General features: G+C 34.7%; 1 protein-coding gene and 1 pseudogene across 1 annotated transcript; both read right to left on the bottom strand.

Annotated features, from left to right (window-relative positions):
* Nucleotides 1-284: 284 nt before the first annotated feature.
* Nucleotides 285-1,603, bottom strand: LOC107921362 (protein argonaute 4-like; annotated as a pseudogene).
* A 9,454-nt stretch (nt 1,604-11,057) lies between these two features.
* Nucleotides 11,058-12,402, bottom strand: LOC107932313 (acetylserotonin O-methyltransferase). The gene is made up of 2 exons (XM_016864287.2): nt 11,577-12,402; nt 11,058-11,502 (listed from the first exon to the last, which is right to left on the bottom strand). Exons 1-2 carry the CDS (start codon nt 12,336-12,338, stop codon nt 11,206-11,208), a joined length of 1,059 nt encoding a protein of 352 aa, XP_016719776.2. The 5' UTR covers nt 12,339-12,402; the 3' UTR covers nt 11,058-11,205.
* Nucleotides 12,403-12,755: the final 353 nt, after the last annotated feature.

The raw sequence follows: 12,755 nt of genomic DNA, 5'->3' as shown, positions 1-12,755 counted from the left end.
CAATACGGCATCCTTTTACATGGAAAGGATTTCTTTCAGCACAAGGTTTCCTTTATGGAATTCTTTTAAACGAACCTTCTTTGTCATAAGTCTATGTCATCCATTCTTGGTACATTTTCTTAGGATGAATACTTTCAAGTTAAGTTTACTAGGGGTATTCAAGTCTTGACTCCATCAAAACTTGGAGGAAAAATCTTGATTCATAAACCCATGAGAAAGGGATTGCCCTAGCAGCAGTCCTGGCTGTTGTTTGTCAAACCCTACAAAAGATGGTTCAATGATTCTCAACAGACAAGAAGGAAGTTGCTGACTTTATCCTTCAACCTGGAAAGCTGAGGTACAGAGATTACTCTCGGAGCATACATCCCAGCATGACTCGATGATGTTTCTGAAGCATCCCTAATCTTCATAAATTGCCCCCAACTATGAAGCTGCCAAATGAGCGTAGCAAATAGGAGCCACAACAAATATGGATGTGGTGCTCCTCTGATACATATAGGATAGAGAATGAACAGACTCTTGCAGATCATCAGCCAAAAACCCAGCCTGGTCTAAGAGAACATGATAGTGGGTCTGCCTCATGATTCCAATCATTCCAGCACAGGTACCAAGGTAAAAATCATTGTTCTTTGGATGGCATACTTTGTTGTCAATGACAATACCATGTAGCACATTGTCAGGAGATCCCTACTGAAAAAACTTGGTATGATGGTTTTTCGTACAACAATAACCACAATCTTTAGGGTTCCACTTCTCGTCAAGGAACTTGTAAGCTTCAATAACTTGATCAAAACTTGATTGAATTGAGACTCACTAACCCCATCCCTGAAAATAATGATTTAATCAGGCGTTTTCTTCCCTGAACTTGTATAGAAGTCTAAGAGAGTTTCCTTCATGATACTGTCATCCACTTTGTCAGAAACTGGTTTTGAAGAAAGAATCTATCATTTTAAGTTTCAGAGACTATGTATGACCTGATGCCCCTGGAAATCAATGGCCAACGCCTGGAGCTAACCATCACAGCTATTGACGGTACATCAGATTGCTCAGGAGAGCCAAACAATGCACCCATTCCAAGGATGATGGCTGGAACCTTTAAAACAACTGGAATTGAAGGTGTTTGCCCCAACGTAAGTATAAAGAGTAAGCGGTAGTTTCTTATGCCAATTTTTACCAGTCTCGGTCATCTTCTGTAATTTATTTTTTCTTCTTTTTCTTTTCTTTTGGCAACCTTTGTTGTACTATGGTATGGCGCATTATCTTTGAAAAGACTGCAAACTTTTGGCATTGTGCAGTTATATATATATATTTTGAAATGAATGACTTTTGACTTTGTAATATTGGCATATGAAGCTATCTCCCCCTCTTAATGGAGTAATTGACGTCCACAAAGATGAGTCATTATCAGCTTGAAACTTTTGATGAGCTCGGGCCCATAACATACATGCCCCATAAGTCTTGACTCTTTTAAATTTGGCATTCATTGTACAACTGATGCGATCCCTTTCCATGGTGGACCAACAGTGCCCCAAAACCTCATGTTTATCCTGGCAATTGTAAATCCTCCTGCATGCATCTTTGGACCACATTTTTGAATTCCCATAATAGTCTCAACAAGGTCTTGTTTTGTCTTCTAAGCTAATTCCAATTTCGCAATCTTTCTTTCCTCTAAGGCTATATTTCCTACCACCACTTCATGGGGTAAAAACCATTTTCAACAAATTCAGAGACAAGTCACAATTTCTGTCACCTTCAAAGTACTGAGATTTCTCTAAACACATATCGTACTTAAAAGGAACTCTGAATCTGTAGTATCGTTGCCTGTGTCATTGATATCTAAGGATCTATGATAGGTACACAAAAAAATATACAAGGAATAAATGAATTCAAGAATGACTATTTACATGAAATGAAAATTTATAAATAATGTCAAAGGTCAAAAGAATCAGAATGAAAGAATATTTACTCGGATAAACAATAAAAGTATGTTTTATTGAAAATAAAAATGTCTGAACATGAGCCCACTTCTCAAAAGAAATCTCATTACTCCTAGGCTTTAGAGCAACAAGAGTGTTCTGAATATTACTCCGTAAAATTCCTAAAGATTACAGGAAGTTCTTCTACAGTCCAATTGTTTAAAGAACTTCCCGGTTCGTAAGGGCAAATGCCCTCAAGGTTTCTTTGTTCAGTCCTTTCCTCATGTATGACATTGATGGGATGATTTTCATTTCCAAACACCCCCTTCTCCGGGTAAGCTATCCCTCCTGACACAAAAGTCGGGGATATGTAAGGGAACGTCGTTAATTCCCATTCAACTTCTTTTTCACTCAGTCGTGACCCTCTTCTCTCTCTTTCTCTTTTTCTTTCTCTTTTTGATAACTTTAACTAATTAGGGTCTTTTTATAATTTTGAATGCAAATGATGCAATGAAATGCTATAAGATGCAAATGAATGCAAAAGGTATCGATCTCGATTCAATCTCATTTAGAAAACTTTATTTAGAAAAAGAATATCTTTACATATAAATGGATTACAAATACGCTTTCGCCCTAATGCCCAAAGTTTTAACAACAAAACAAACTCTTGACCATGATCAGATTATAGCTCATATTGGTGTTCAATATGTCACCCTGTGCCGCCAATGTCTGTAAATAATCAGCTGCCTCTTGAGTTTGAGCTACGACCTCACCTGTGGGGTAATCCATGCAGCTAAGGGCACCTCCTCCAATACCTGTGAAGTTGTTCTGATTATTTTGAGATAGATTAGCGAACAGGTAGGTATCCCGTTCTGCAGTGTGCTACCTTAAAATAAAATCCTATATCCTCAATGTTTCTTGAGAGCTTTCAGATTTCTACCCACGTAGAGCATCCTGCCTCGGTACCTTCGCAACATAGCTAATCTCTAAAGGTCTTTGTATGATACGGTTTTCTTTAATTGCTTTCTTTCACTTACTTGAGCTATCCAGGCCATCGGGGCTTGCATTTCCATTGTTTCTGATAAGTACAACAGTAAACTCAAGCTTGTTGTTTGGTAGCGATCCTATAGTAAAAGAGTTTTTTACCATCATAGGCAAAATTCTTTCCATCCAACTCATTTTTGTAGGCCTCATGCACTCTATCAATCACTTTCCTTCCAATACCCTTACCATCCACATCGCAACCGTCTTCATATGAAAGAGAAATGCTATAATGGTAGAAGTGTCCATCAATACTCCCACACTCACTTTGAATTGCTCATCTATCCTCTTGTCAAGCAAATACTGCAAGTCCCTTTAGTTATTGTAGAACAACTGCTTGGCTTCATTACTCCATTGATCCCATATTTCCTTTAACTCCTGAAGATTATTTTGTGCCACGCTGATGCGAGTGTAACCCCATAATTCTGATGTGTATCTTTCAGCGTTTCCTTTGACCATTTATAGACGTTAGCGTCGCCCTCCATTCTATCAAGAAGTCCGTTCTCCATAATAAAACTTTCTAACTTAGAAACTGACCGTGAATTGATACCTTTTAAATGCAAAATGACATGCACAAAAGAAAGAAAACAGTCAGTATCATATGATATTAATAAACACAAAGATAACCTAACTATAATTCTATCTATATTGAGCTCTTACGGTTTTTCTATATGTGGTTTGTTTTTAAAGTTTGAGGTACCTGAACCAACAGATTCCTCGATCCTTAACCATTATAGGCTCATTTGAATCGAGTTCAGTTCAGGGGAATACATTTCCCTGTGGCTACACGGAGATGAAAATCTCACGAAACCATAGGTACGGATGTATCCCAAATGTGATCCACTATCCTGCACGGAGGCGTAGCTTCTCACTCCCACTTAAGGGTGTGACCACAACGGTCATGCAAATGCAATGCGTATCAGAATATAGCAACACATGTAATAATACAAACACATGTAATGCAAAGAGGATTAAATTTTAAAATTTTTAATTTCTGACATTAAGACAAGAGATAATCAATTACACGGCTTGACTCTCTTATTAGTCCCCAACAGAGTCGCCAAGCTGTCGAAACCATTTTTAAATCGGGTTTTAGGAAAATGGGAATCGACTTTAAGAAAAATGAAAACGGGAGTCGCCACCAATCTTTTTAGGTGTGATTGGATCACCTTATAAAATGTTTTGTTTTAAAACATTAATTTTGGTCTACGAAAGTCGAGAAAACGGATTCGGGAGTCGGTTACGTACGAGGAAGAGTTAGCACCCTCGTAACGCCCAAAAATTGGTACCTAATTGATTATCAAGTGTCTTTAATGTCAGAAATTTGAAAGTTTTAATATGCAAACCTCTTTTAATTAGAATGTCTCAATTTTGAAAATTAAGACTCACTTATTTTAAACGAATCAAAACATCACATCTAGTAAGTTAGGACGCAACATTTTAAAACCTTCGAAACTAAGCTCGTCTTTCGAAAACTTCTATCTCGAAACAACAAAATGCCATATCCAGTAAGTTAGGACATTATGTTTTGAAATCTCGAAATAATTGTTTAAGTTTTGAAAACTCAAAATCACTTAGAAGGGTGCTTGACTATTCGAACTCAACGAGAAAAGTTGCAACCCAGTAAGTTAGGGCACTACCTTTCTCGAAGTTTCCAAACTTCAAGCATTGCCTTTTATTTTTTTTAAAAAAAACCTTGGAATATTATTTTAAATGACGTTTTAGGATGACATATTAATGCATCATGAAGCATAGATATACAAAATATTCTAACATTTCCATACAAACATAAATAATATCATTATGACAAAACTAAATAACATGAACATACGTTTAATGAAAAAAATCATACTAGGGTAAATATAAGATAATAAACAAATAAAAACATGAGTAAACTAAAAGAAAAACATAATACATGCAAAAATTATACAACAATATATATCATAAAATAGCACATAAAAGAAATAATTAAACATAGCATATAAAAAAAATGAAACTATGCACAAATAAGATAAATGACATACACAAAAAAAATGAATAAATAGAACATTTACAAATTATAAAAATATAATACAATAGTTCAAAATACATGAAATGATAATAATATATATATGCATAGAAAATATATATTTGAAAATAAACTATATAAAAAGGTTAAATATTATAATATATAAAATACATAATCAAATGTATAAAAGATAGGAATAAATATACATATTTGAAAAATGAAGAAATTAAAATAAAAAAAGGTCGAAAAACTAAGATAGACGAAGAATAAAATAAGAACAAACCACAGAGAGTAAGAACGCAAGAGGGAGAGAAATTTGAGTGAATGGTTTCAAGAATTCTTATTGCTTCCCAAAACTCAAGTCTTTTACAATGAAGTGAGAGGCCTCTATTTATAGTTGAGCCTCCCCAAATCCAACGGTACAGATCAATTACATCAACGGTTAAGATAAAAGGATATCTACAAATTAAATCTCCAAGATTACAAGATCATATCTTCAAGATTGCATATCATATCTAAGATTGCATATCATATCTAAGATTGTATCATATCTAAGATTGCATATCCTTAAAGATTATATTTCCATATGAGTCAAGCTCATAGATGGACCTTCAATCTTTTCAAGTAATGGGCCATTTCGATTGGGCCAAATTATATGTTTGTAATTTTGTACTGGACTTGGACTTTGTTTTTTTTTTGAAACTATTTCTGGGCCCGGGCAAAATTGAGTGTCTACACAGACTTTCTTTGGCGAAATCTCACATATAATTCTAACTTAAAAGTTACCAATTAAATCTGCCAGACTTTCATAGCTTTTATTTGCCATGGCTATGGACTTGTTTACACATGTGAGGCTTAAAAGCATTTGACTCCACTGAGTCTCATACATACATAGAACCCACATTAGGTTATCAAATTCATTTGCGCATATATATTTGTACAATCCATCCAAACCTCCGCAAATTTGAAAACCATACATATACATTATTCGTACTATCCACCCGAACCTCCGCAAAGCCAGACAACAAGTTACACAAAGTGCACAACGTGATATTTCTTCATCTTTCATCTGCCAAAACAAACCTCCACACTCCGCATATCATTCATAATTATGATAGGCATATAGTAAGCATTTAACTAATCATTTTATTAACAATACAACATATCATACCAAACATAGATAACTTCCTTAATAATTATTTTTCCCAATGAAAGTTTATCAAACAATGAACTAGAAAGTATAATCGAACATGCAACCATAAAAAAAATACTTTATATAAACTATCCACGATAATGCAACTCATCATCAACAGAACATGAAGTCAACCACGACATGAAAACACAATATTGATATATATATAGATAACAAACACAGAGAGTTTGAGTTTAGAAACTCACCAACAAAATACCTAGGTTGACACAACTTACACTTGCTTAGCCTTCCCTTTATCATTTGAACTTCCTCTTTCTTAGTTGGAAGATTACTAAGTTCTCAAGCATTTATGCTAACACCTTAGATTTTTCCTTTCATGCAACTCGTTTCTTAGTTTTCCTATCTTATAGAATGAACCAGCGAAGAAGAAGATAGAAGAATGAGAGAAAAACGAATATCAACATGAAGAATCCTTCTTATATATAGTCTTTCCACCACCGCTTCCCTTAATCCCAAGTCGGCTAGTATTATTAATACCCTTAATCATAATGTTTTCCACTAACATAAACTCTTAGTTCTAATTTCACAAGACTAAATTTAAAATCTAACTATTTACCCAACTAGTCGTAAGATTCACATAATTACACTAGAACCCGCTTAAATAGAAAATTTTCTAATTAAGTACTCATAATTTCAATTATGCCAAACCTTTAATATTTATGGGTGTGACAATTATACTAAGTTGGATCAGATCAGTTGGACCAGGAATCAGACGGGGTTTCGATCAAGTAAAAGGTAAAAAAATAGTTGATCCGTGAACCATTACAGACTGGTTGAGTTGGGCTAAAAAACTATTTGAATTAGCAATTGAATCGATTTTTTTTAAATTTTTATATCTTTTTTATAATTTATTTACTTTGAATCAGTTAGACAGGCTATTTTGGGAACTGATTGGTCAAACTAATATGAAATCAGTTCAACTGCCAGTTCAATCGATTTTTTTAGCTCGGTTTGTGAAAAATAAAATGAAATAAAATAACACACAAATTTTACGTGGAAACCCTTTCGGGAAAAAACCACGGGCAGAGGAGAAGAAAATTCACTATGTCGAAAATTTGAATCAATACAAGAGGAATATACTATGTCTATTTATAGGCTTATAAAGCCATATTGTAGTAGGATTGAAACACCTTATCCTAATCAATATAAAATAGATGGAGTTTAATAAGGTTTAAAAAACATTATTCTAAAATAAAATAAAAGAAGTCTAGTTCATATGGATTTTACTTTTATTTTATTTTCCATCGTATTTTACTTAAATAAGAATTCGGGTCACTTAATTCTAACAATCTCCACCTTAACACAAATTCTCAATGAACAAGTTCTTCATCGTGAACTTTTAATGAACAAGTTCTCCACCTCTTCCATAAAACCCCTTAAGGGTTTAACTTCAACAATGAACACCAACCAAGTCTAAGCAATGCTCAAACTTGGTTATAGGAAATGACTTAGTCATCATATCTGCAGGATTTTCATGAGTACTAATTTTGCTCACAACAATATCACCATGAGCAATAATATCACGAACAAAATGATACTGAACATCAATCTGTTTTGTTCTCTCATGAAACATTTGGTCTTTTGTAAGGAAGATGGAACTCTGACTATCACAAAATACTGTACTGATTTGAAGGTCTTCATTGAGTTCACTAAATAGTCCTTTCAACCAAATAGCTTCTTTACAAGCCTCAGTAATCGCCATGTACTCAGCTTCAGTAGTAGACAAAGCGACTGTAGTTTGCAAAGTGACTTTCTAACTAATTGCACAACCTCCGATTGTAAAGACGTAACTTGTGAGAGATCTTCTTCTATCAAGGTCTCCAGTAAAATCAGCATCAACATACCCTATGACTCCATCTTTAGTTCTTCCAAACCATAAGCAAACATCAGTAGTGCCTCGTAAGTATCTTAAAATCCACTGAACTACTTTCCAATGTTTTTTACCGGGATTTCCCATGTATCTGCTAACTGTACTGACTGCATATGATAAATCTGGACGTGAACAAACCATAGCATACATGAGAGATCCCACTGCACTAGAGTATGGAACATGTAACATATGCCTGCCATGCCATTCTTACTCATATGCCCTAGGTACATATGCCAAAGTTTAGTAATATCATCATCTGACAAGGAAGAAGCGACAGCTACATCACCAGTAATAGTAGGACCCTACAAAACATATAACTTGGCAATCTTTCTCTGCCCTTTCATCACAACAAGGGACCGTTTGGAAATCTTTAAAACCCCACTTTCAGCTGTGTATCTGTACCCTTTTGAATCAAGAGTACTCAACGAAATTGAATTTCTTTTCAATTCTAGAACATGTCGTACGTCACTAAGTGTTCTGACAACTCCATCAAACATCTTAACTTTAATTGTTCCAACACTTGCTATTTTACACGAAGCATTATTTCCCATCAAAAGAACACCTTCAGACACTATTTCGTAAGTTGTAAACCAATCCCGATTGTGACTCATGTGGAATGTGCAGCCTGAATCAAGTATCCACTCCTCGCTTACTTTAGAATCATTGACAGAAGCGACTAGAAGTTCACCATCATTGTAATCTTCTACAACATCAGCTTCACCGGAATTTTCTGTTTGTTTTCCTTTTTGATTCGCATCCTCCCTGTTAATCTTATTTTGTAGCTTATAGCACTCAGATTTAATGTGCCCTTTTTTTTGCAGAAGTTACAAGTTTTACCTCTGTTCGAAGACTTCGATCTACCTTTAGATTTACCACGAGGATTCCGTTCCTATGTCCTACCACGATCATTATCAGCATTCCAATCTTGTCTCCCACAAACAATGAGACTCTCTCCCTGAGAGTCGGGTTTAACCACAAGATGCTTCATCTTATCATACGAGGATAAAGAATCATAAACCTCATCAACTGTGAGAGACTCGCGGCTATATAAAATCGTGTCTCTAAAAGTGGAATAAGACGGGGGCAACGAACAAAGTAGAATCAACCCTAGATCTTCCTTATCATACTGAACCTCCATGGCCTCCAAGTTTGAGATAATTTCTTTAAACACTGTTAAGTGTTCGTGTACAGACACACCTTCCTCCAAACGATGAGCATAAAGACGCTGCTTCATATGCAACTTTCTTATTAGATTTTTCGACATACATATTTGTTCTGGCCTCTTCTATAATGCAGCGGCAGTCTTCTTTTTCATCACATCCTGCAAAATTTCGTTGGACAAATGCAGATGTAATTGTGTTAATGCCTTTCGATCCTTACGCTTCTTCTCTTCATCTGTTAATGTCGAAGGCATTTTATCTATCCCTAGCAGGGCATCTTCTAGATCCATCTGCGCAAGAACTGCTTGCATCTTAATCTACTACAATGCAAATCTGGTGTTGCGATCCAACAGCGGAATTTCATACTTCAAAGACGCCATTACTGTGAATGAGATGAACAACCCGGAAGCTCTGATACCAATTTGTGAAAAATAAAATAAAATAAAATAAAATAACACAAATTTTATGTGGAAACTCTTTCTGGAAAAAACCACGGGCAGAGGAGAAGAAAATTCACTATGTTGAAAATTTGAATCAATACAAGAGGAATAGACTATGTCTATTTATAGGCTTGTAAAGCCATATTCTAGTAGGATTGAAACACCTTATCCTAATCAATATAAAATAGATGGAGTTTAATTTAAACCTTATTCTAAAATAAAATAAAAGAAGTCTAGTTCTATATGGATTTTACTTTTATTTTATTTTCCATCGTATTTTATTTAAATAAGAATTCGGGTCACTTAATTCTAACACGGTTTAACTAGTTTGTATCGGTTCATAGGTCAACTGATTTTTTACCTCTCACCGAATCGATACCCCAATCAGTTCTAGGTCCAATTGGTTTGATTGGTTGATCTGGTCCGGTTTAAATAACATTGAATTTTAGGTTTTTTATATTTTAAAATCATTTTTTTTAACTTTAAAGAGTTATTATTTTTTAAAAAATATATATATAATTTTTAAATTTTTTTAAATATGAAACAATAATTTTTAATTTTTTTTATGTAAATTTAAAGGGTAAGGACAAAATTGACAAAAATTGTAAATATTGAGGGCTAAAATAATTAGTTTACCTTTGACATCATTAACTTTAATGAAAAATTTAGACGGAGGGGCCAGGATTTTTAAATAGAAAAAATATAGAAACTCAATTACTCAAAATTAAAGTATAGGTACTAAACTTTAAATTTCAAAAGAGTACTTGGACCTTTTACACATTTAAACCTAAAATAATTTTTTGTAATAAATTGAAAAATATAAAAGTATTAAAATAGTGTTTTGGTTGAAGTTGTAAAGGAAAAATAATTAGATTTTCGTGGCATGGGTCCAATTATTAACATTTGTAACTTTTTTATTAGTTTTTTTTAAATAAAAAAAAAGAAAAAAGTAGCATCATTGTAATATAACTTATTTAAAATATTAGTGTCTAGTTATTTTTTAGTAATTTTTTTACTAAATTAGTGTCTAGTTAACTCGTAACACCAACTCGATTAGTATTAACTAATTTTGTTTGAATCGAACCGTACCGACAGAGAGACCCGTTTAGAAAGTGCTTTGAACTGGTTAGACCGAGAACCAATATAAATCGGTTGAACTGGTTAAAAAATTAGTTGAACCGATGGTTGGGCTGACTGATTCGACCACGGATCAAGGTTAAAAAACATTGATACTAATATTGTTGTCAAAGCATGAATACCTTAATTCGAGTGCTGATTAAAAGTTAGAAGGGAATATAAATACTTTACCTATATATGTCTCTCTAGCTTCTTATTTGTCTCTTTATTTCATCCAAGGTTGGTTTTGGGGGCAGGGGGGCATTAGAGAATTATATAAAGATTGAAGTCAATTAAAGGGAACAGTGCAAGCCAAACTAGTAATTAACAGAAGGAAAAACAAAATTACATCTTTCCCACAACAGATCTCATATGGTTTGGCTAATAAAAGACCCGACATTATTAACACAAAGTTTAAAGAAAGCAGGCAAGGTGGAATTTCTAAATATAAGCTTCAATGATAAATTGAACAGCATGAATGGGTTTTACATTGATTCTGGTGAATCCAGCCTCTCCAAGAACATACTTCCATTCCTTTAAAGTCCTTTCTTTGCCTTTTTTAGTATGTGCCATCATCACCATGTCTAACATCAACCCCACAAATTCTAGCTTGTCATTTTTATCTTCTTCAAGCACAGCTTCAACGATTATGACCTTCCCTTTGTCTTGTGGGATGGCTTCTCTACATTTCTTTAGGATTTGTATGCATTCCTCATCATCCCAGTCATGCAACACCCACTGTAATTCACAAATAGGTAGATTTGTCATACTCAAATATAATTGGTAAAGGAAACAAAGCTTTCATTACTAACCAAAAAGAAAGCAGCGTCTGCCTTTGGGACACACTCGAACATGTCTCCTCCTACGTATTCGATGCCATCGACTTTCGGGGCAACGGCAACAACATGGGGAAGATCGAAGTTGATGCCATGCATCCAAGGGAATTCCTTTACCAACATAGATAAAGCAGTCCCATTGCCTCCACCAACATCAACCAAACTTTTAATGCCATCAAACACTTGAGGACATCCTTCGATTAAGGCACGCACCGCCACTCTAGCATCGCAAGCCATTGCTTCGTCTATGAGTTTGCTATGTCGAGGGTTCTCCTCTGCATAGCTCCATACATCCTTCCCATGTGCTGTCTCAAACGGTGAATTCCCACTGTCAAGGACACGAGCACTTAGACTATGCCATGGTGCTAACATGACAGGGCTGCTCTCTAGTAAAATGAAAGCCGCCATGCTTCTTTCGCCATGTCGAATCAATCGACGAGACAAAGGCGTCAGTGCAAAACCAAAGGAATCTTGAGTTACGGGCTCCTCTTTGAATATTTGGTAGTGGACCAAGAACCTCATAATACGATAAAGACGAGGTGGTTCACATTTAAGGGTAGTGGTTAGCTGAGAGAGTGTCATGGGGCTTCCATGCTTGTCAATTGCATCAGCAATCCCAAGCTCAATGGCACATTTAACTACTTCTATCTTAACATATCCAAATACATAATTCCAAATATCTACTTCTGCTTTCTCGTCTTCATCTTCTTTCTTTCCTCTCACTTTTATATCTCCCATCTCAGTGCTTCTCTCTTTGAAAACTTAGAAAACCCAAACCCAAATCTTGGTGAAGAAAGCCTTTGTTGAAGCTCCATTATATAGGAGCAAAAGGGTTACCTACGTGGGAATTTTTAAGCAAAGTATTTTTTTTAAAAAATATAATTACAGATTCTAAACTTGTCAAATTGAAATAAGATTCACATAAATCATTTCTAGCAATGATAAATTAAAATTTCCTATAAAGTACTTTTGGTAATGTAATATTTTCTTTAAGATCTTAAAAGATCTAGTGACGGCTGATTACTTGTCATTTTATATAAAGAATTGCATATGATTGCCTAGTTTACTGTCGTTTATTTGCAAACAGTTCATAGATTATTTTGTGATGATCATATTTAACAGCGGAATATCACTGTTTATTATCCCACACATATT

Source organism: Gossypium hirsutum, chromosome A12 (genome assembly GCF_007990345.1).
Source record: "Gossypium hirsutum isolate 1008001.06 chromosome A12, Gossypium_hirsutum_v2.1, whole genome shotgun sequence".
Taxonomy (NCBI): domain Eukaryota; kingdom Viridiplantae; phylum Streptophyta; class Magnoliopsida; order Malvales; family Malvaceae; genus Gossypium; species Gossypium hirsutum.
The sequence above is the reverse complement of the archived record's forward strand: the minus strand, read 5'-3'. Positions and strand labels throughout refer to the sequence as shown.

Excerpts from the sequence above, each read along its gene's own strand:
- LOC107932313 (XM_016864287.2), bottom strand. The coding sequence starts at position 12,338 with ATGGGAGATATAAAAGTGAGAGGAAAGAAAGAAGATGAAGACGAGAAA. Across the intron at positions 11,503-11,576 it reads CAGACGCTGCTTTCTTTTTG|TGGGTGTTGCATGACTGGGA; the intron begins GTTAGTAATGAA and ends TGTGAATTACAG.